At 30.8% G+C, this 23,962-nt stretch overlaps 3 protein-coding genes and 3 long non-coding RNA genes across 9 annotated transcripts; 3 read left to right on the top strand and 3 right to left on the bottom strand.

Moving 5' to 3' along the window:
• Positions 1-367: 367 nt before the first annotated feature.
• Positions 368-1,707, top strand: LOC103834271 (magnesium dechelatase SGR1, chloroplastic). The gene is made up of 4 exons (XM_009110342.3): positions 368-705; positions 778-951; positions 1,027-1,194; positions 1,265-1,707. Exons 1-4 carry the CDS (start codon positions 571-573, stop codon positions 1,550-1,552), a joined length of 765 nt encoding a protein of 254 aa, XP_009108590.1. The 5' UTR covers positions 368-570; the 3' UTR covers positions 1,553-1,707.
• Positions 1,708-2,113: 406 nt separating this feature from the next.
• Positions 2,114-9,213, bottom strand: LOC103834270 (protein TPX2). Of its 4 annotated transcripts, none has more exons than XM_033277035.1 (19): positions 7,736-9,213; positions 5,572-7,569; positions 5,253-5,393; positions 5,048-5,128; positions 4,729-4,861; positions 4,541-4,643; positions 4,407-4,457; positions 4,203-4,300; positions 4,044-4,119; positions 3,890-3,952; positions 3,708-3,794; positions 3,539-3,597; positions 3,352-3,430; positions 3,213-3,278; positions 3,031-3,105; positions 2,885-2,947; positions 2,758-2,802; positions 2,583-2,674; positions 2,114-2,470 (listed from the first exon to the last, which is right to left on the bottom strand). In XM_033277035.1, exons 2-19 carry the CDS (start codon positions 5,744-5,746, stop codon positions 2,452-2,454), a joined length of 1,506 nt encoding a protein of 501 aa, XP_033132926.1. In that variant the 5' UTR covers positions 5,747-7,569; positions 7,736-9,213; the 3' UTR covers positions 2,114-2,451. The 4 variants fall into 4 exon arrangements, with proteins under 4 accessions (XP_033132926.1, XP_033132927.1, XP_009108588.1 ...); XM_033277036.1 differs by having other exon boundaries at positions 7,939-9,213; XM_009110340.3 differs by having other exon boundaries at positions 3,043-3,105; positions 5,572-9,210.
• LOC117127264 lies at positions 2,839-3,520 on the top strand. The gene is made up of 2 exons (XR_004450188.1): positions 2,839-3,054; positions 3,129-3,520. It is a non-coding gene; the product is annotated as an uncharacterized LOC117127264 (long non-coding RNA).
• A 7,509-nt stretch (positions 9,214-16,722) lies between the features above and the next one.
• On the bottom strand, positions 16,723-18,620 carry LOC103834267 (uncharacterized protein At4g22758). The gene is made up of 3 exons (XM_009110338.3): positions 17,902-18,620; positions 17,427-17,631; positions 16,723-17,040 (listed from the first exon to the last, which is right to left on the bottom strand). The coding sequence occupies exons 1-3, from the start codon at positions 18,256-18,258 to the stop codon at positions 16,823-16,825; spliced, it is 780 nt and encodes a 259-aa protein (XP_009108586.1). The 5' UTR covers positions 18,259-18,620; the 3' UTR covers positions 16,723-16,822.
• A 1,737-nt stretch (positions 18,621-20,357) lies between these two features.
• Positions 20,358-21,782, top strand: LOC103834266. Its single transcript, XR_001955612.2, has 2 exons — positions 20,358-20,597; positions 20,711-21,782. It is a non-coding gene; the product is annotated as an uncharacterized LOC103834266 (long non-coding RNA).
• A 254-nt stretch (positions 21,783-22,036) lies between these two features.
• LOC117127265 lies at positions 22,037-23,881 on the bottom strand. The gene is made up of 2 exons (XR_004450189.1): positions 23,528-23,881; positions 22,037-22,839 (listed from the first exon to the last, which is right to left on the bottom strand). It is a non-coding gene; the product is annotated as an uncharacterized LOC117127265 (long non-coding RNA).
• Positions 23,882-23,962: the final 81 nt, after the last annotated feature.

Genomic DNA, 23,962 nt, shown 5'->3' with positions numbered 1-23,962 from the left:
GTCTATAATAACAATTTTACTACTATTACAACCAACTTACTCACGGTTAAACTTTTACAGTCAAAGTTTTACAGTCGCAGTCAAACCAATCATCACTGATTTCTAAATTTTTATACGATCAATTTTGAACCTAGAGAATTTTTTTTTAAAAAAAGGATTTTTAACGTTACAAGGTAGGATTTGACATCTAATTTCTAAACCGAATAAACCAACAAAACTATATTGAACCGGAAATAAACCAGACAGGTTGGGTTCGGCTCAAAAAATGAAGAGGACACGTGGCACTCTCTGAGGCTCAGAAAAATAATCCAAGATCTGTCTGAAGATCTCTAACGTGAAGCAATGCCATCTACACACAAGAACCAACCCCTAGACACGCATCAAAAGAGCCCTAAATTCCAAGAAGAGTAACATTCTCGAGTTGGGTTTTCTCAAAGTCACAAGCTTTCGATTTGGGTTTCGTTGTACGAACACAGCTAGCGATCGTGTGAGATCTGGTTCTCAAGCCTCGCCGCAAAAGGGTCTCTCTGTGTTTAGTTCTGAAGAAAGAAAACACTCAAGAGAGCAGCAATGTGTAGTTTGTCGACGAGTCTACTGTTACCGGCAAGGCTCAAACCAGGTTACTCAGACAAACGGGGTAACAGCAGCAACTCACTCCTTGTCTCCAATGGAAGATCGAAGATGAAGAGCCAAGGCATTGTTCCCGTAAGCAATTCTGTTTCAAAATCTATGTAATTCCAATATCGTGAGAGCTTAGCTTTTTAATCTGGCGTGCAGATGACAAGGTTGTTTGGACCAGCGATCTTCGAATCATCGAAGTTGAAAGTATTGTTTGTAGGGGTTGATGAGAAGAAGCATCCACCAACGCTCCCTAGAACTTACACCCTCACTCACAGTGACATTACTGCTAAACTAACTTTAGCTATCTCTCACTCCATTAACAACTCTCAGGTAACCAAAAAAGAGTTACCTTTCTCTGCTCTTAAAGCAATTTGGGAGGTGTTTTGAATGAATGTTTGTATACAGTTGCAAGGATGGGCAAATAAGCTATACAGAGATGAAGTGGTAGCAGAGTGGAAGAAAGTGAAAGGGAAAATGTCGCTTCACGTTCACTGTCATATCAGCGGTGGACATATCCTTTTAGATATTTTCGCAAAGTTTCGTTACTACATCTTTTGCAAAGAGCTACCTATTGTAAGTGTGATCCAAAATTCTGTTATTGGTTTCATGTTGTTTTTGCTTACTATTGAACGTTTTTTGATAGGTGTTGAAGGCTATTGTTCATGGAGATGGGGACTTGTTGAACAAGTATCCGGAGTTACAAGAAGCTCCTGTTTGGGTTCATTTCCATTCCAATGTCGATGAGTTCAACAGAGTTGAATGTTGGGGTCCCCTTTGGGAAGCTACTACTACTACTTCACCTGATGATGATGGTCACAGGAGGACTCATACTCTTCCTGAGTCACAGTGCGTGGATGAGTGCACTTGTTGTTCCCCACCTGTTATCTCCATTCCCTGGTCTCATAATCCGGAGAAAATGTCTAACTCCTAATCCGGAGAAACTCTGATGAAAACCCTTTTGGTGGTTTGTAAATTGAATGAAATGGAAGATTATTGGTTTGGTTTGGTGTACATAATGTGGTGTAGGAAACTAATGATTGTTTGTAGGTTTGATTAATACAAAAGTTAAGTTAAAAAGTGTTTTAATACTTCGTGAGTCTTTGACCCATCAAAGTGTTTTGAAGGCAAAGAAACTGTATAGTTAGTCTTGTCTGGCCATCGAAATGTCTAGAAATCATCACCAAAGTCAAGTTAGTATGAGCCATTTCACACGTGAAACCAAAGGAGAAACGTGAAGAGTAAAAGAGAAAGATTGGGAGTGATGGTAAAAAGAACTTGTCTGGTCTACGATACAAAGAGCGTAGTGGCCTCTCCTTGCTTAATGGTTCCAAAATTATTCTTTTGGATTTTATGTGGTCTCTTTCTTTCCTCGTAATCTTCTTGGTTGTTGTTAAGGTTTCATCTCCGGCTCCGGTTACAATCGTCTGTCCATGAGGGTTCATAACACGGTAATGTGTGTCAAGTCAGAGTTGAAATCTGGGATCAAAGAATGTGATGGTAGTGTTTCACTTTATAAACAAAAGCTTGTTTCAGATGTAGACTAAAACAAAAACCAAAGTATACTTAGTTTAGATCAGTCTCATATTTACCTATAAAGGTTGGTGAATTAAAATTCAAGAGATTCAGAGTATTTCTGATTTACATTTTTCTTTTTTTCTTTCCTTCCTTTTTATATAAAAAGAGATGCCGAAGAAAAGCCAAATTGGTCTCTGCTTCACAGTGGAGGAGTAGGATCAGACACAGAAGAGAACCAAATTTGAATGTACAAAAGGAGTTGTTGGTGATGATGATTGCAGATACCACAAAAGCTTCTTTTGTTTTCCTATACCATCAGCGAATGCCTAAGCTCCTGCCATATTAGAACAACAATAATAAATATATAAGCACTTGCTTGTTGTTCCATGGATCTATACGATTAGAAAACAACTCTCAAAAGATAGTGGTCGCTTTATTAGCTTTACCTACTAGCGGTCCATCGCTGGTTTGTTTGGTTGATTACTACTCCGCTATTACTAGATTGTATTTGTTGTCCAGCTGCCAGTCTGTTTGTTACCTGTAATGGATTCAAGAAATTAGAAACCTCCGGTGTACTTGGTTGCACACGCTACTGTTTTGTAATAAGTTTAAGTGCTTTACCTCATTCCCTGCTTGGAAAGAGTTCACTCTATTTTCCTTGAAGCCCTTATTATTATACCAAGAATAGATTAGACTTTAGAATGGGAGTAAAACGAATCAAGGTTAAACTGATTTTCGCAAGCTTCACCTTTGCTTGATGAAATCTTGTGCCAGATCCATTGTTTTGCTTGAGCTCAGATTTGATGGAGAGCTGCAGATTTAAGAAAACCGGATCCGGTCAGGGAACTACGAGAGTAATCAAATAACAAAAGTGTGTTTAAGAGATAACCTAACCATGAGCCGTACCTTGCTGAAAAGGTCTGTTGGTAAATCTGGTTGAACTCTCTTTTCCGAATGAAAACTAAACTCCTGTGTTGCATTTTCGAAAACAGTTTCATCCTTATCAGGAAACTCCACTAATCAAGCATACAGAAGATCAAGTGCAAAGAATAATAATGGTTAAGAGACTACCATACCAAAGGCACTGTTGTTTCTCGCTTGCTATTTTTGAAAATGCCCATGTCTCCTTTGCTTGAAAGTATCTGTTTCGCAAGAGTATCAGGAGTGACAAGTATAACGCAAGTTGAGGAGGAGACACGAGAAAGGATAGTGTACCTTCTTGTTTAGAGGACGAGCTTTAAAAATGTGTTTTCCCTCCGAGACATCATGCTTAGATATATCCATAGCGCTTGGTCTGGAAGATTTTTTTTAAAAATTGTAAGTTAGTATTAACCTCAAACACAAGTTGAAGTGAGAAATCAAGCAATTTTCTAATTTTTCTCTGTGATTTTGCAAGTCATACCTCCTATTTGCCCTGTTAACACCGTCAAGTGCATCAGTTATATTAGATTTGTCTGACCCCTGTCATAAAGAAAACTCACTTTTCAGGATAGAGTTGTTTAGAAGAGAGAAAAACTTGATAAGAACAGCAGGCACGTGATGAAACTAATAGAAAGCAACATCGTTGCTACCTTATACACATCACTCCCCTGATTAGACCTTGTTGTCACTGCGGAAGAATGTTGCATAGCCCTTTCTGAAGTCTTCAAATGGAATTCCTGTTAAAGGAAAGTCATATAAGCCCAAGTCATACACCATACTTTTGTGTTGAAACAGTATACCAGCTGAGACAAAAGTCATTTACTATACTTACTTGGAACTCAGGTAGTTTTGGAGTGCTCTTTTTCCGGATGGGCAATGAGGGAGCATCAAATATCTATAGAGATCGCAAAGGAGCATCAGTTGAGCCAGGAAAATGAAACAATTTCCAGTTCGCATTTCTTAGTAGCAGATACAAAGTTACAAACCTTTCGGTTAAATGGACGTGCTTTGAATCTATATACAGTTGTTAAGTCCTGTTCTAACTTGGCATCATTCTTGTGCCTGAAACAGTCATTAACAAAACATTATGTGAGATTCCACCTTTTGAGTGACAAATCACATTCAGAAAACATTTAGTCTCTAACCGTGTCCTGTGAGCCCTCTGCGATGTAGCAAAATCAGGCTCCTGTGCGATAGTAATCTTTGTCCTGGTTTGTTGTGAGTTTCTATCAAGAGTTGTATCCTGTTGCAAATAATTTAACATCTCAGTAAGAGCTCCCTTATTCACCAGAAAGATAGAATCTTCCATATAAGCAAGATCAAAAGCATTCAAGCAATAGAATGCAAACCTTCTTGGGTATTTTGTGAACAAAATTCATCTCCTGCTTTGTATCAGCAACCTGAAACAGAGCAAAAAAATTTGACTTAATTTCATATAAACCTAGCTAGTACATTGTTAAAGCAGAGACTAATCACACTCTACCTTACGAAGAAGACCTCCATCAAGCTTCTGTCTTTTAGCCGCTTGAACTTCGGTCCCACATATTCCTTTCTCATGAATTTGATCAACTTGCATATGGAATTTACTATACCAGCAAAATAAGCTACGTATTAGGTGGGAAAAAAATTAAATTAAGCTGACAGAAGATTTAAACATGCTACAGCAGCCACCTTGCATTATTTTGTTTTGCTAACTGACTAGCAGTAGGTCTCATTAACGTCGAGCTCCTTGGAGTTGATCTAATGCTTGATTTAGCTCGGAACTTTGGTTTATCATTTTGGTTGTGATTGCTAACCGTTGGTCCTGGTAAAAGTAGAGAAAGTGAGACCACCAAATTAAATACCAAAGATGGACCACATCTAAAGGTATTGAAAGAAACAGAACTGATCAAAAAGTTAACTGTATTACAAGATGGTTTAAAGAACCTTAATGTATAAGCATAATCAATAACTGAAATACATATCGCATGCTCATAATTAAAGCAAAGACCTTTGCATATGGGTTGACTTGGGAGTTTCTTCAAGTGACTACCTTGTTGGGATGAAAAAATCCCAAAACGCATTCCATTTCCTTAAGAGAAAAGAAAAGATACTATAAGAATCTATAAACAAACATATCTTGTAGTCTTTTAACTTTCTACACACATCATAATCAAAACTGGTTAAACAGTTTAAGCACCATAATTGATTCACACCTGTTTTATTGATATGCGAAGGCTGATAGGTCTCTCTATCCCTCTCACAAACATCTTCTGCTGTCTCTGATCTAGTGGATGCCGCCGCCTCGGTCTTGTCATCAGAAACCTCCTCACTGAGTAACAGTTTTGTTACGAAAGCTGAAAATAAACAAACAAAGAATTAACAGCAAATTCTCAAAACAGAATTGCAACCAAATCAAATATGACTGATCACATTGTAAATCAATTCGAAGAAAGAAAATTAAACTAAGCACTCTCTCTCTCTCTAACTAAGCTGTAAACGTGAGAGATAAAAGCTTATGATGATGATACTCACGAGAGGGAGCGTAGGAGGGAGCAGAGTGAAACCAGAACTCGGCGGATTGAGACTCCTCCGCTGACTCCATCCGAGTGAAATCGAACCACCGAGAGGCATCAAACTCGTACTCAAGGTCGATCTCTTTCGCCTCGAACGCCGTTGGCTCGATCTCCATATCTTCATCCATCTCCATTCTCTCTCGCTAATAACAAAACCTCCACAGTCAAAATCACTGACGAAGCAGGAAAGGAAAATAACGGCACAAATTTCGCTGTTTCAGAGATTTTGGTTTAGCAACAAAACGGAAACGAAATATATCAAGGAAAACGACACCGTTTTGCGCTCCGGGTTTTGTAACGACTCGAAATTTTGAATTTTGATTAAGACTAGGAAATGACGATAATGTCCCTTACATTCGAGAGACTATGTGAGGGTGCTTTCGTCAATTCGAATGGGAAAGAGAGAGGGAGAGCCTATTTTTCTCTTACGTGGATGCATTCGAGGCCCGTCTCTCTCTCTCTCTGGGTCTGCGAGCTTTTTCTTGGCTTTCGACTAACACTGTAAATTCCGGCGGGGTCGAGAATCACCCTTCTGTTTTGTGCTTATTTACGTATTTTGCCACTAACGGTTGTATTCTTTTGTCAGGTAAATTCCGCTTTTCTCTGTCAAAAATGGAAGACATATGTTTATGTGACATCATTTTCCTTTCTTATATGCAATTTATAAGATTAAAAATTGAATGATGTTAGGAGAAACATCAGATAAAATAATTCCAGTTTCCGCAGCACTGCACATAAAAAAAAAAAAACTGGAATTATTTCTTTTGGAAATAACGTTTACAGAATGATATACAAGTAATATGATTTAAATATTTTTGAAATTCAGTTTATATGAAAATGAGGTACGAGTGGGGACAGCATGACGTTGACTGTGGATTTTAATAATTTATCCATCAATATTTTTTTAAGCAGAACTTGTCATTTAATACGGTTTCTATGAGAGTACACAAAGACCCAAATTTATGTAAGAGAAAAGGACAAACTTTCAATTTTGTTGTTCTTTAGGGTAAGACAAAGTTTTAAAACCTAGAGTAAATGTTTTCTAGGCATTCGTTTTGTTCAAAAGGATTTTGGGTGTTGGACCAAAGCTGCTTTTGGGAGTACAAAGATACATTTATTTGGGGAGGTGTTGGTTGTACATTTTTCAGCGGTAATAAAAGAAAGAAAATAACTAAAATTGAAAAAAGGCAAGTCTTTATACATATGCACATACATTGTGTTATGATATCTGTTATTTTCATGCTACTGTATTTTCTTGGGTCCAGTCATACCACTGTATTATTTAATGTCCATGTTCAGTTTAATTGATGATCCCCATGGCACATTTTCTATGTGATGATAGATGCAGTTGATCTTCTTCACTGGTATCCATCATTTAATTTGTTCAAATGAATTTGAGTTACATTCACAGCTATGCTCTGACATGTTTGCTTTAAATAAAATTAATTTGATTTGAAAAAGTAAACCATATGAAGATTCTCTCTTTATCGTTTCCCAACAATCTTTTCTCCTTCATGTCACACATCAATATCAACGAGTACACAATATTTACACTCTAGAAAGAAAGAAAAATCAAGAATGGTTAGATTTTTCATCTGTTCATACTGGTTAGCTGTTAATAAATTAGATGAGAAGAACCAATGAGACAATAAAAACAGAGCTCTTTGACCTCTTGGAGCAGACCTGAAACTGTGCAAGGAGTGAGACAAGTGATGTTTCAGATTAGAAAGCATTGAGACAAAAGCAAGTCAGAGTTTGTCACGTGGGTTTATTGCGATAATGCTTCCTCCTCTTTCTTCATGGTCTCCAGCTGTCTTTTCGCATACTTTGCGATGAGAATCGTTGTAGCTACAGTTCCTAAAAAGCCCCGAGAATGCTGAGAACAATCTGTGTAACCGAGAGGCCGTGTTCATCTGCAGAAGATGCTTCTGCTAATAAAGTCTTTACAAGGTTCCCTCTGCAATACATAAACCAGAGATCTCACTAATCAGCGACATGACAAGATCCAACAGCGAAAAAGGAGCTTAACTTAAGAGCTTCTAGAAGCTAAATACTAGACACAGGCTTAAACTGTTGTAACAAAATGTTTTGGAATTCGAAATGAAGATAGAAACCTGACTTACGTATAGATTAGCAACAAATATCTCAGGCACCATGCCAAAGAGGGAGCCTGTGATGTAAGCACCGTACTTAACACGAGTTGCAAGTTGCAACAGCCAACAGAACAGTAGTTTATAACTTTACAAACCTACTTTTATAACTTTCAAGAACTAGGAAATAATTCAAACGGAAGTAAGGAAACAGCTTCAATAGGGTTGATACGTACTTGGCTGAAGAGGTGACCAATGAAGTAAGGAAGTGAGCTGCAGCATAAACCCATCAAAGTTATTATGATTGAGGATCAATCCAACTAGGAAGTGTAGGAGATAAGAGTAGATGGAATCAAAACCGACGTTATCCATGATCAATGGACCGACTCATATGTAACCAACAAAAGCCAATGCAGCCGAATAAAAGAGCCAAGCTTGACCAGATCCGAGCACGGATATAAATATTTATAAAATAAATATATTATAATAATTATTTGTTATTTTTTTTTATTTTAAAACTAATTTATAATTTGTATGCATAATAATAATATTATATTATTTTAGTTAGACATATTATTTTAGATATGTTATATCTAGTCGGTTTTGTTGTTTTTATAGTCGATCTTGTTATCATTTGAGTATTGTCTTAGATATGTAAATATATTTGAGGAAGGTTATGTATAATTTAAGATATATTTTGCTTAAAATGAAATATAAAATAAATTAAAGTGTCTGATTCCAAATTATGTAAATTAATATAACGATAATATTCTACAGTCTCATATATATATAAATTTTACAAAAGATCTAAATTATAATAGTTGGTTAATATTTTATTTTCATTCGTTAATATGTTTCGAGTCATCCTATAGTTTACATTTATAAAATAAATTATTATTATTATAAAATTATATATTCTTATCGTAGTTAAATCTATGATTTTAGATATAAGATGGATTACTCGAGTCACTCATGTTGTGATTATATTGAGTAACATATATTCTTTCAAATTCAAACTGAGGTATAATTATTTTTTATTTTAATTAAGTAAAATAAAATTAATTTTATTTATCATTTAAAATTTTATTTATCATTTAAATGTGCATGTAGTTTCATAATATTTATCAAATTATATGTTGATTTTAAAAAATCAGAAAATAAAACGATGATCAGTATGAAGTTACATACATAAGTAACTAATATATTTTGAAGCTTATGAACATATATCAATATATACAATAATTAAAATATTTTATAAATTCTAAATAATTTTATGCCTTAGATTTATTAAATGGTAAACTAAAATTTATTTTAAATAATCTTAAAATGAGATTTAGATTTTCTTTGATATTTTAATTATAGTCATATTAAGTTCCAGAAACATAAAATCATAAAATTTAAAAGCAAATTTAATATTATGAAAACAAATAATTTTAATAATAATAAAATATAATATATCTACCTCGTTAAAGTATATAGTGTTATGTTATTTTAAAATATTTTCCAATTATTTGATCAAAAGATATTTGTTGTTAATTCTTTTTATTTTTAATATCTCTTTAAAATAAGCAGTTTAAAAAATATTTATGTGATTTTATTTTAAAAATCATATTATATAAGTAAAATATAATTTATAGATTTTTTTTACTGTAATCGAAAGATATTATAGTCAACTAAATATATGAAAAATAAATAAAACATTTCAATAATACTAGTTATAAATATTTTTAATCAATTAAACATATATCAGTTTATGTTACTTAATTATTTTATATAATCATCTAAGAAAACAAATAAATATATAAAAATTATTTCTATTACTTTGAAAATATATATTTTTGTATTGCTTACAATTATGCTTTAAAAGAAATAATATTTATTTTTCTAATATCAAGATTATGTGTGAATCTTCTTTTATGAAATCACATTATATGCAAAAATATATTTTCATCTAAGAAAATATAGATATAAATAAATATTTTATTACTTCAAAAGTATATTTTATGTTATTTAAAAATATATTTTAAATGGAATATTTCTATTTTGTGAACTTTTCTTTTTAATGAAATAATATTAGATATACATATATTTTCGTTTTTAACCATTTTTTTAAATTTATGAATGTTTCATTTTTATTATTTATTTTAATTGAAAATTTTGAAAAAGGAAACTAAATAAAAAATTCAATATTACTATTTAAATATAATATTTTTAATTCTTTAAGTGTATCAGTGTAATCAACAATCGTGAGAGTTAACGTGAGCGCGACACATAAGAAACTGATTTCTCAAATAATATTATAAAGATATTTAGATTGTGGACATTAAAAATTATGGATTTTTTTTGTGTTTTCATTTCTGCAATTTTATTAGTTTTATAGAGCATAATGTATCAAGATTTATAAGCAAAATATGGTTAGAAGTTTCAAAGATGATCATGAGTTATTACATTTGGAAGCAGATCAAGCAAATAAAAAGTGATTTTAGAAGGGGATTTCATGTTCTTGTCGTCGCAAAAGTTCTAATTGACAACACATAACACTAATAAGAAACATCCACATTCTATGACAGAGTCGGTGTGGTAAAGAGAAGCAATTAGATTGTTAATGTGCTAGTAGCCAAATGATCTTGCTTTTATGTTTCTAGTGATTGTGCTAAACATGCTTGAGCTCGTGTATATTGTATCTTTCGAATTATGTTTCTTGCAAGTTTAGACAAATACATTGTCTATTATGTTACCACTCTTCTTCTGCAATCTTTGTAGTACTGAAATCATTATTTTGCGTCTTAAAGATGGATCGTTAATTCATCTCTGAGCAATAGAGGCTAACAAAGTAATTATGAACCATATGAAAAGTAACTATATTATTCTTCTAGCAGATGCATATATTTGATGATATTATTATTAGGATATCTTGCTCGTACAACAACATCCGCCGTTTTCACAAGTTTCCCATAATCCCACAAGACTAACATGAGTTTGACAGTAGTCTCTGCAAGAATCTCCACACGGCTGCTTTGGGAAGCATTTTTTAAAATCTTGATTTATTCCATAACCTATTTTAACAATAATTATTGTATCAATATCACAATCATAAAGTATTCACAGTAAAAGAACAAGTATAATCGAATTGTAATAAGAAGCTAGTACCAAGAGTGCGGTCGGAGCAATGAACAGAGGACACAATGAAGAAGATGCTGAAAATAATTGCCACTAACATTTTCTTGGTGATAGCCATCTCTAATGAAGTTTTCTTGATCTTTTTCGTTTTACTAGAGAAGGTTCTATATATAAGAACACCTATATGTGTAAAAAGATATTTTGTGGTCAGAAATCTTTCAATTTAATTTTTAGATTATAACTAAAAAGAAAGAAAAACATTATCTTTCCTAATTATGTTTCAATATTGGTGGGATAATACTTTGTTCTTTTATAGACACTTAAACGCGAATATATAAAAATGAAACAAATATATTTAGATTTACTGCATTAACTAGTTGATGTCCCGCACCCTTTGCGGATCAATATATATATACCTAACATTTTGTTAATTCTAATATTTATTTTTAACAAAATATAATTATTAAATTAGATACAAATTTCAAATTATTATAAATTATAAAATTTCAATATTCATATTAGTAATCAATGTATTAAATTATGTTTTTTATTTTTATTTATGTGATGTAGATTTTGAATCAAAATCTTTTCTAATAGTAATAATTAAATTTGGAAAGTAGTATTTGAAATTAAACACACATTATATTTGAACTGAAAAGAAATCATGTGGCAGTGAAAGGATTATAAAAATCTCAAATATAACACATTAATAAAATAACGATAGTCTAGGATGTTCAATCCAATAAAACCGAACCATTTAAAACTGAACCACAGTATATGGATATGGTTCTGTATATTAAGCGATCAAATCGAATAAACAAAAAAAAATGATTTATTCAGATAAATTAGTATACCCATATAGATATTTTTATAATAATATGTATTTGATCAATATTTCAAATAAAAATCAGAGAAACTAGCTATGATTTTAGTCACTAAAATTATAAACTAAATATAAGATAAAAGTAATGAAGATATTATCGGTAGATATGGTTATTATCAATCTATTAAATAAATGTGATAAATATCATGATAATTATATATTAAAAACCATTTTGTTAATAATAGTATATATATATATCGATAGAATAGTTTAATGGTTATTAATTATCTTAGATATCATGATAAATATATATATATATATATATATATATCTAATAAAAATAAATAATAATATTAATTAAACTAATGACTTATTCTAAAATCATGGAAAATATGAAAAGTAATCAAATTAACTAAAATCATGGAGAAGAGGACAACTAAGAAAAATCACTTCATAAATAATAGTATAGATGATTTGATTTATTTGTTCAAGCATTAATCCCTTTTGTATTATTTGAGGAGCATTATAAATAACTAACCTTTAGTTGATGTGTTATTATCAAAATTGCCATTTCCTATGTGGCATCACCACAAGCTCTCTCACACCCTATATTCAAAAACCCTTTGTTAATTAGACTAATTACAATAATTACCATTATTTGCCATTGATCATTAGATTATAACTTTACTAATATACTATATGTTTCTTCATTACAATGACTAACAAAACATTGACGTCCATGTTTAATGCGTTGTTATTATTATTATTATTTCATATACTTACAAAGTTACTTATATATGAGATAACGAGTTTTTGGTACATGGTCGACATATATGTGTTATAAATTATAGTTCTTATAGTTAAATAGTTAAATAAAAGATATATATATATATATATATATATATGCACATGATCAATTTATAATCATGATGTATCGGATTATACCATTATGTGTATATATATCTGATTTCATGTAACAAAATATTACCGTTAAAATTATAATATCTATGATCAAGTTAAATAGATTGAGACAAAAATATTGTATACCATTTTATATATAGTTAAACTTATATATAACCAGAGACTTATCACGTTTAATGATTGTTACGAAATCACGTTGTATAATAGCATGAATTAAAAAATACAAATTCAAATTCAAATTTGGGTGATATTAAAGAAACGTAATTTGCGAGCATAACTGTGATTAATGATTGTTAAAAGGAAACTTCTAATAACTTTGATATATTTTTAAATTACGAATTTGGTAACAAGGCGTGGGCCATTATTTTTGATCATTTTTGGTAATAATATAACGTCGATTATGGTTACAAAATTGGAAACGACAACTTAACTTTTGTATATAAGGAAACTAGATTATGTATTCAAATTATTGTAATTTATTATTATTATTAATTATGTCATATAAAGGAAGTTTGATTTAACTATTTACAAAATTAAGGTAAGTTACGATTACGATTGGAGCGCAACTTACGAGAAATCAAATATGTAATATATTTTTGAATTATGAAGATTATTTTATGTTTCATTAACCACATGGGCAATGATTTCTTAATATAAATATATGCCGTCTACAATTCATTGACTCACTATACCCCTTTTTATTTGTTTCTTTGAAATTTGTTTCTTTCGTATTTTATTTTTTTATTATATATGTTTCTTTGAATATTATATCATAATTTTTTATTATGAAATCAGTAATTATATTTCCTTTGTTTTGTTTTGTCTTAAATTCATAATAAATTGATAAAAGTTATTGCATAATATTAACCAATTACACAAAACAATTTTTTTCAAAAAAACACTTAAGCTTACATTATATATACATTCACATTTTTGTTCCATATATAAGATTTCTAATATATATAAATTAAGAAAAAAAATTCTTTTGGTCATTCATCCGCGCAGGGCGCGGATTATCACCTAGTGATTTGATTATTTGTTCAAATCTCCCCGTCTTCAGTTGGTGATTCTCTAATTTTAAAAAATCCCATCTTACTGACTTCTCAGTGTTTGAGATCTATAATTATATGGGTCCGACTGGTGACCATTCTGAAAACAAAAAGAACGAATAGAAAATAATGGTAAGGAAGGAAAAGAAAATTATTACTTATGAATGGTGATTTTTTTTTCATTTTTTTAAAGAAATGCTAGGGAATGGTAGTAGATTTTCTATTAAAAAGAGAAGTACAATTTTTATCTAGGTTTATTTCATCAATTTGATTATTTACATTAATCTATTAAATATATTAAATTACTAGAAAATCTTAATAATTATAAAGATATAAATAATAAATCATTTTTACCTGTAAATTTAAATTTTACTTTTCATAATAACAAAATCTAAAATTAACTCATTAATTAATTTTTAATTAGTTATGCTGAGAAAAAAAATTGGTTATAGGGTTTTCTACAAAAAAAAAACTCTCAGTGTGGTTGTCTTTTTGAAAATTAATTGATGTGAAAGCCGTATACTATTTAACAGAAATCAAAACTACGTCATTTTGATATTAAGCATTAAGCTAAAAATGTTGCATCCGATGGGATTCGTACCTAGCACCTGACACAACTTAACAAACGAGCAAACCAACCCTCCTTCTCTTTTTGTTCTTGGTTTCAATTATCTTCAAGCATATCCAAAAGCTTTGGTAGAAATTACAAAAATAATCAATTCTTGGAAGATTCTCCTAGATATTATTAGTAAAGTGATATTGACACATGTCCTTTCTATAATCACTTTCGCTAAATAAATATGACATGACATACTACAGTTGATGATATAGCTTATGATTAAATGTGCATGAACAATTACATTTAATACTTATTTATATTTTTAGTAAGCGTTTTAGAATATAGTAGTAAATTATATATCATCATTAAAATATATCATTAAAGTAAATTATACATCATAATTAAATACGGTAGTAAGGGAAAATTTAAGCGGGAAATTAAAATTTAAGCAGGAAACTCAAATTTTAAGTGAAAATTAAAATTTCAAATTTCATGAAAGTTAAAAAGTATATCTTATGATCCAAGAAGACACATTAAACCATATGATTTGATATTCTTGAAGTTAGTTAACACTTTTAAAAGTTAAAAAGTATATATCTTAAAGTTTAAAATACAAATTTTACAAAAACTAACGTAGAAGACTTATGGGGAAGTCTTTTCATTAGCTAGAAACATTAATAAGCGTGAATGTTGTTAACCTCATAATTATTACTAATTAAGTTGTGAATTTCATTCATGAGTCCTAATATTGACTAATATACATGAATTAACAAGAAAATGTTAAAAAATCTTTATAGTTTTAAAGAAAATGAAATTTTATTAAACGTTGACATAGACGATGGAAGTCGTTCGGAAGACTTACACGGAAGTATTCTGGTCAATGCATATTTTAGTTTTGCAATTGATGCTAGAAATTTGACTTTTCCTAGACGACTTACATGGAAGTCGTCTAGGATAAATAGGTTTGTTTTGCATTTGACCGGATTCTGTCAGAAATTCCAACAGAAAAATAACCTGAAACGATTTACTTGGAAGTCGTCCAGATAAAATTAAATATTTAAGTTTTATTAATCAATTGCAAAAGTAACATGAAACGACTTAATTTGAAGTCATCTAGTAAAAATTAATTTTTTTTTGTTGGACGACTTTCGTGTAAGTCATTTAGGAAAAGTCAAATTTTTGACACAATCCAGTCAAATGCAAAACTAATATGAAAACAAAGAAAACCAGAAGACTTCCAGAGAAGTTGTCTCTAAAAGACACACATAAAATCAATTGCGAAACTAACCTATGCATTGACCAGAAGGCTTCCGTGTAAGTTTTTTCATCTGACGAACAGATCTGGAAAAAAAGTTGATTCATAGCTTTAACTAGTGAGATAACTTGTTTACCTTCTCCAACCACACAATACTTCACCACCAAAGCAACATACTTGTTAATGACCATGAATCATGAGCTTGAATAGTTCTATGAACCTTAAAAAAAATTTAAAATCAAAATCTTAGGTTTTTTGGATGAATATGAAGAGAAAGTGAAAGAGACGTTGTTTTTAGTTCATAAGAAATGAGATATAAGGAGTCAAAATCAATTTTTAGGTGCATTAAAAGCTTCAAATTGGTTTTCATGGTTGTTGATGTATTGATGACAATGACAATATTGTAAATACTTGAAGACTATGAGGATGACAGAGTAAAAAACTTATTTTTGAAAAAATAATAATAATGACATTTTCGTAAATAATCTGAATTTTTAGGATGAATAGGACAAATAAAAGTTTCAAAAAATCATGAATTAGGGGGCGACTGGTTTTCCCGCTACCACCCGCAAACGCAGCTTTTGCGGTTGGTAACGGTTGTCGGCGGTTTGCAACAATCATTCAAATCGCTCTAAACCGCTTCAAACTGCTCTAAATCTCATAAATTCAAAAGCTGGCTCCAGCTAGCGTTTGAGGTTGCGGACAGTTGCGGGAGGGTAAAAAAATTTTCTTTTTTTTAAACAATATAAAAGTAAAAATTTTTAATAAAATTTTTAAAATTGAAATTATGAAAATATAAAAATATATCTATTATATTTTAATTGATATTATAAAATTTTATAATAAAAGCAATTTCAATAAATTTTCAAAAATTAAAATTATAACTTTCTATATATAAATTTTATATAAATTTTATATTTATTATAATTTTATGTTTTTGATATTTTTATAATTATATTAAATATAAATATTGTTAATTTATTATTTGATTGTTACCGCATTAGGTAGTTAACCAGTCATAAGTCACCCGCAAACGCACTAATTTTTAACCGCAGCACCAGTTGTACAAATCTCTTAAAACCGCTAGAAACCGCAACCGTCCGCATCCACAAACTCCCGCAACCGCAACCGCAACCACTGCGTTTGAACCAGTCAGACCCTAACTGTGTTTAACTTTGAGTTTTGAGTCATATTTACAAAAAAAAACTATATTTCTAATTTAGATTGTCCCGTCGCAGAGTTTGATTTTCGCAGAATAATATTTATTTACTGCTTATTAAATTGTGGCTTACAAACCATACCGGTTACAACTTACAAGTATATGCATTAGTATATCAATCTATAGAATATTTTGTGCCATGCTCAAAAGTGCACGTACTTTGGAACTTAAATCTCATTGCGTACATACCAATATGTTCCATAACTTTCTCGTTCTCCTCAAGATTTTCCCAATAAACTGAGCGATACACGATTCGATCATATTAGACGACGGAATAAAGCTCATTCTCATCGGAGCTATTCCGGCGAAAGAAACTCCGGTTTCATGAGTTCCCTTTCTAAGGTAGAAGTTTCTACTTCCTATTTCTCCGATTATTTCTCCTTTTTCCAAACCTGAAAATTCAATCAAATTGAGTACATTTTATTAAACTCATAACAGTTCAATTACGTGAAAAAGAAGGATAACTTATTGGTTCAAGTAATCCTTTTATTTTCGTCAAAAAAAAAGTAATCCTTTTATTATTATAAAAGCATATAGCTCATGAATAATGTGATTTTTTCTTGCTTTCACATCATCCGCGAGTACTTTGAGTATTTTCCCATGATTGTTGGAGACTAAATCAAAACTAGATAGCATAGTATAGATATTTTATAAAACTAATATACATTTGATTTTGTTTTTATTTTTAACCAATGTGAATCAAAATTTATTTATGTTGTATATATCTAGAATAAAATAACTAAATTTTGGTTAGACTACAAGTTGTATTATAGCTTACATTGGATGCTGAAATGAGATTGATGCAACTCATAGGCAGCACCTTTGTCGAGTTTCGGTGTTCGTCCTTCTTCACAATATTTCTCAACGACGAGTTTGATCGTTTCTTCAACGTTGCAACTCAACTTAACCATAGTTCTTACAGGTCCAGGGCTTCCTTCAACTGCTACGTTGATTACAACTTTTGTTGCTTCTCTTTTATTTTCCTGATTTTGTTTCGAATTAAGTTAAAGAAGACTCTGTGATCTTGAGATTTACTCGGGAGATAAAAATGGCTTTAATAGGGTATACAGCTTATTAAACTCTACGTCCAAAATAGTAGATATTTTAGGGTTAGATTGTAACATTCCAAAGTATTAGGCTTAAATAACAAAATCTTATACCTTAAGGACTATATTTAGAGTTTATTACAGAACTGAAGTCGTGTCTGAAAGTAGTAAAAGAACTGAAAATAGTAGAGAGAAACAGAGTCTAACCTCTTGATTGGTCGGAAATGGAGACGATGGCGAAGAAAAGCGCAACAACGACGGAGAAGAAGCCATAACCTCAGAGCGAATCCTTGGCAAGTAGAAGATCGGACCAGATTCTTCCGTCGGTAAGCCACTCAACGGCGAGGATCGCCGCATGCAACTACCGTCTCCGTCGCGGCGGAAATCGAGACTCGTGTCGGAGAAGCTTCGCTCAAAGACCTGATTAGTCGATTTTGAACGGTTCTTATCAGAAACGCATCGGGAAGCCGTCCGTCTCATCCTGAGGCTCCGGCCTCCGTTTCCCACCGGAGTCGGAACTCTTCTCCGGTGAGTCGAATTTGACATTTTGGTTGAATTTGACATTTTGGTGAGGAGAAGGAGGAAGATGAATGAAATTGAGAGGTGTTTGTGGTTTTGCTTGGCAAAGAAGCGAAGTAAGGGATTCTCTATGCTTTACTCTTTTTAATTTGTCATTTGTATAATGTTTTCCAAATAGATAGTCTTACATAGAAGTAAGTGGCTTTTAGTATCTAAACCCAAGCCGACCAATTTTTTTAAAATCCGGTTAGGAATACAGGCGTGGTTCTTGTACACCGATATTTAGAATTATTTTCCTGTCGACTTTATACTATTATAGTATGTTATCTGTCTATCATGATTTTTATAGCAATTCGATTGAAGAGATTTTCAACTGTGAATATAAGTACAATAATAATATTTAATGATTGTTTCAAATGCTAAGAGATCTATCCAAAATCAATATTTTAGATATCTATCCAAAAATATTTTTAGAAAAAAATATTGATTTTAGATAAGATATCTCAGTATATAAGAGACTCATTCTTAGATATTCAAATTTGAACATGGATCTCATATGGCGGCTCGGAGTGATGCAGTCAGACGTGCATTCTCATATGATGATAAAATTGTCAGTTCTAGAATCGTTTATTTAATATTTTTCATCGTTGTAATAGCATAATTAACGAGACGTTAAAAAAATATGAGATAAGTTAAAAAAGAAATAATAACCTAACATGAGATTCATTAACGTCAAGAAATAATATGTCTTGTGTGGCTGAGATTGGTCAGAGGTTTGTTTTCAACATCTCATTGTTTAAAGAAAGAACTTTTGGGCGTGTTGTTAGGTTATTAGTCGACTCATAAGTCTGATAAAGAGGCGCGTGTGTGCATGACTTCTCTTACTCCATACGCACTCACCTTCACGCGTAACGCACTTGGTTTCCAGTTTCTACCGAGTATCATACAGTACAAGTTAACAACACCATATATCATAACCTTTGTATTACATTTAATTTTATTTATTTATTTTCATGATGAAACGAAAGTTGTACTTTATTATTTCAAATGTAACGCCACGTTTTGTGATGTAATACAATTCTATTACTTTAATATCATTGGATAATAAACAGTTTATTTCAATGTTTTGCTATGCATATATAATGTTCTACTGTTGTCATAAAGAATTCATACACATGCCACAAAAGTCAAATAGTCGATGTCAATGTCATATATCGGTGAATTGGTCCAAATACTGATACCAGTGGTTTTTGAGTAAGTATAAAGTAGTGGTATCTAATAGATAAATAAAAAAAATTGAATGAATGCAGCTATACAATTGCGAGTTCACAGACAATATATATGGTCTCCATGTTCATAGTCTTATTATTAATAATAAATTTATATATTTCTTGATCGTTTACTTGCATAGACTCCACTATTTAATGGTAGTATCTTATGAGTTCCAGATCAAAGAGGAGTCCATGAAAATCAACAAGCGTAATGGAGGAAGAAATCATATTAGTAAGCTAAAACCCCTCACGGGGGTTGAATTACTTATCATAAGATAAGTTATAAGCAGCCTGCTAATCTAATTATAAGCCAAGACTCGCAAAAGAAAGGTTTGTTTCTTTTTCTTCTTTTTCCTGCTCTGTCTTGTCACATGGAAAGGCTCCTACATGTTGGATATGCGTGCGTCTTTCTCCATCTGAAAGATTTTAATTTGGTTAACTCTTTTAATTAGTGTATTGCGATTTATGGTAGATGAAAGAAAAGTAGATTAATCACAAAAAAAAATCGAAATAACATTGGTTTTTAACTTGTCTTTTATTTAAAATCTTATTGTTTGTTAATGTAAGAAACATAAGCTAATTAAGTGAACAATGCCCGTCTAGCTCAGTTGGTAGAGCACAAAGCTCTTAACCTTGTGGTCCGTGGCGGTGGGCGTTTATTTTCCTTTTCTTTCTAGTCTATATGTTACTTAAATGAAATCCAATGTTTATAGTTACCAGTCAGTTGCTTGAAACTTTTGTTGTTAAGCTCACTGAAACAAGATTTTTCCTTAAATAAGTTTCACTTTGTCATCAGCCTTGTGGAGTTTGTTGTTGTTGTTCTTCAGTTACAATATGTGATTTACCCACCTCTCTCTCTCCAAATCCATCCTTGCAATAAAGATGAGCAATGTTGAGAAACTGATGGAGGCCACAAATGAGTTCCCATCGCAGTGGAAACTCCGCAGTCCGTACAAAAAGCAAAGCCAGCAAAGTTTACAAAGGAAACCCCTAATAAACATCCGGTAGGCTAACCTTGCCTTGACAGCTAAGAAACACAGACGTACGTATAGTGGTCATCTTACCAAAACCACAGAAAGTTCATTGCCACCAATGGTAAACCAATTCTCATTTGTAAGCTCCCGAATGATGCAGATGCTCTGCATCAAGGTCTTTGAACAACGCCCTTCAGATACTTATGGATCAAAAGATTCTAACTTTGATGTTTCTGACATTTTTGTGGATAGACAGAAGATAATTTGGAGAACAAGGAAGTTGATCAGTGAAGCAAAAAAAAGGCACATAATCTTAAGAGGTCTCAACTAACTTTTTCCCTGGTTTTGAGAGTTGCAGAGATAATTGTTTGTTTATTTGGTTAATCTAGAAAACTTTTTTAGAATCATCATTTTGAATTGTGAGGGTACAGTGCTGTGGAGTAATCATGAAAAATGTAATTTACATGACTTAACGCTTAACAAAGCCTACCTACCTCAGTTGGTAGAGCTGGTCGTGGGTTGAGTTCGAACCCATGGCGGCGGATTTTGGGCAATAAATGGAAGTTTTATTGTCATTTCAACCAGTTTCTAGTATAAAAATTTACTGAGATTGTCGACCTGTTTCTAGCTATAAAAATTTACTGAGATGGTATATAGCTAAATCACTCTAATTAAAAATTATATGCAATCTGCTATGTTCAAATTGCTATAATAAAACAGATGATGTAACTATTTTCTTAGCTATAACTGCCTATATTAGTAATACATGTACGAACACTGACATTCTATATGAATTTTAACAAAACACTAGAAACTCTGATTATAAACATAGTTATTTAAGAGTTAATTATTGTTTGAGAATTCTCATGGTTCTTTAGGAATTCCTCCTCCACACTTAACCCCCAAAAAAAAAAATCGTCGTCAACGTATCATTCATAATTTAAGTGCTGTTAAATGTATATAAATAATTTTTTATAAGAAATATCCTTAAATAGCATAAAATCAAGTTTTTATTCAAAAAAACAAAAAACAAAAGAAGGGAAAAAATCTCTAGCATAACATTCATTAAATGATAAAAAATCTACTTATATATTGGTAGAGCATTAGCAAAAACATTATGCTTTACATTATCCAATTTTGATTGGTAGAGCATTTACATTTATAATTTATAAAATTTAGAAAAATATATAATTAATTAATTAATTTTATTTATTTTCTTTACTAATATCATAAAATTATTTTTATCACAAAATAAAAATTTACATTTTAAAAATAATTTAAATTATGTTAAATAATATTTCATATTTAAAATATAATTAAATTTAAAAATAATATTAACTTATATAAAATAATTTTAAATATTTTTAAAATTTAAATTTCATTTTAAATATGAAATATTATTTTAAAAGATATATCTTTTAGTTGTAAATTTATTTTTAAAATAATTTTTTGATATAGACATAATTTTTGTATTAATAAATAAAATAAATTAATTATATATTTTTCTGAATTTTATATTAGTATATATGTATATATATATTAGAAATATATTCAACTGAAATAAATAAATATATTATATATTGCATATTAAATTTTATAATAATTTTAAACTATATATTCATCATGTTCAACTAATCATTCTATTAAACAATTTAATAAGAAGATATTGTTTTTTTTTTTTTGTTCAAATAATAAGAAGATATTGTTTTTATACCATACTATCAATACTATTAAAAGGGAAGGAGTCCTCAAAAATCTACTTATACAAAGTTGTTGCACCTATTTATTTTTTAGTCCAACCTATTTTATACAACTAAATATTATTAACTATCTCCTATTATATATCAACCAAATAATATCTTCTAACATTCAAATAAATCTCACCCACTTTAATAAGTAATGACTATCAATTTAACGTATATATATTTGATATAAACGGCACCAAAATTTCAATACGTAGGGGTCATTGTCATATATACCATCCTCCTCCATTAGATCAAAATTTTCTTACGAGATCAACTTTTGAAATATAAATGAGCCATGTCCTATTAAACATTATTGATCAAACCTGAAGAGTATTTTTCACCCAAAATTTTATAAAACGAACCAATGAATTTTGCTAGGTCTTGGGTTTTTGGACCTAATTAGACATTTAGAAAAAAATTATTTGAGTTCGGTTCGGTTTCTTTCGGATCTAGATGGTTTCGACTCCGTAATTCAAATACCTATTAAATATATGTTATTTTTTGTATGTAACGGGTATGGATCCGTTCAGATATTTAGGACTCAAATAAAACTCGATAAACATAAATATACTCGAAACACAAAAAAATATCCAAAATCTAAACAAATACCTAAAAATCAGAAAATACTCAAAAGACCTAAAATTATACTTGAAATCTGACCCGAGGAACCAAAAATCAATACTATTAAAAGGGAAGGAGTCCTCAAAAATCTACTTATACAAAGTTGTTACACCTATTTATTTTTTAGTCCAACCTATTTTATACAACTAAATATTATTAACTATCCCCTATTATATATCAACCAAATAATATCTTCTAACATTCAAATAAATCTCACCCACTTTAATAAGTAATGACTATCAATTTAACGTATATATATTTGATATAAACGGCACCAAAATTTCAATACGTAGGGGTCATTGTCATATATACCATCCTCCTCCATTAGATCAAAATTTTCTTACGAGATCAACTTTTGAAATATAAATGAGCCATGTCCTATTAAACATTATTGATCAAACCTGAAGAGTATTTTTCACCCAAAATTTTATAAAACGAACCAATGAATTTTGCTAGGTCTTGGGTTTTGGGACCTAATTAGACCTTTAGAAAAAAATTATTTGAGTTCGGTTCGGTTTCTTTCGGATCTGGATGGTTTCGACTCCGTAATTCAAATACCTATTAAATATATGTTATTTTTTGTATGTAACGGGTATGGATCCGTTCAGATATTTAGGACTCGATAAACATAAATATACTCGAAACACGAAAAAATATCCAAAATCTAAACAAATACCTAAAAATCAGAAAATACTCAAAAGACCTAAAATTATACTTGAAATCTGACCCGAGGAACCAAAAAATACCCAAAATTTTATCTGAATACCCAAATATATTTTTAAAATTTGATTTTTTACTCGAAATCCAAAACTATAACCGGAAATTCAAACAAAACTCAAAAATATATGTATACCAAAAAAATCCAAAATACACAAATATATATAATTTACACAAACATTTTGGGTACTTTGGATCCCAAACGGGTTTCGGGTAGGTCTCTGACGCGAACAGAGACCCACATTTCCAAAAAAAAAAATACGTATTTTTCTCTGGACCCGACGCGAACCGAACAAGAATTTTCGAGTTGATTTTAGTTTGGTTTTTCGGGATCCATGTAAAATATCCATGCGTAAGAAAGAATTACATAAGATTTATGCAGAATTTCAAATAAAGTAATTCATGAATTATATAATATTTT

The sequence above is a fragment of the Brassica rapa genome, chromosome A08, assembly GCF_000309985.2.
Source record: "Brassica rapa cultivar Chiifu-401-42 chromosome A08, CAAS_Brap_v3.01, whole genome shotgun sequence".
NCBI lineage: Eukaryota > Viridiplantae > Streptophyta > Magnoliopsida > Brassicales > Brassicaceae > Brassica > Brassica rapa.
Note: the sequence above shows the minus strand (reverse complement) of the source record. Positions and strands in the feature narration are given on the sequence as shown.

Coding starts and splice junctions, on each gene's coding strand:
- LOC103834267 (XM_009110338.3), bottom strand. CDS start 18,258: ATGTCAAATTCAACCAAAATGTCAAATTCGACTCACCGGAGAAGAGTT. Junction 17,632..17,901: donor CATTTCCGACCAATCAAGAG/GTTAGACTCTGT, acceptor AAACAAAATCAG/GAAAATAAAAGAGAAGCAAC. Junction 17,041..17,426: donor ATCTCATTTCAGCATCCAAT/GTAAGCTATAAT, acceptor TTGAATTTTCAG/GTTTGGAAAAAGGAGAAATA.
- LOC103834270 (XM_033277035.1), bottom strand. CDS start 5,746: ATGGAGATGGATGAAGATATGGAGATCGAGCCAACGGCGTTCGAGGCG. Junction 4,458..4,540: donor ATGGAGGTCTTCTTCGTAAG/GTAGAGTGTGAT, acceptor GCTCTGTTTCAG/GTTGCTGATACAAAGCAGGA. Junction 3,953..4,043: donor CACGTCCATTTAACCGAAAG/GTTTGTAACTTT, acceptor CGATCTCTATAG/ATATTTGATGCTCCCTCATT.
- LOC103834271 (XM_009110342.3), top strand. CDS start 571: ATGTGTAGTTTGTCGACGAGTCTACTGTTACCGGCAAGGCTCAAACCA. Junction 952..1,026: donor ACTCCATTAACAACTCTCAG/GTAACCAAAAAA, acceptor GTTTGTATACAG/TTGCAAGGATGGGCAAATAA. Junction 1,195..1,264: donor TTTGCAAAGAGCTACCTATT/GTAAGTGTGATC, acceptor GTTTTTTGATAG/GTGTTGAAGGCTATTGTTCA.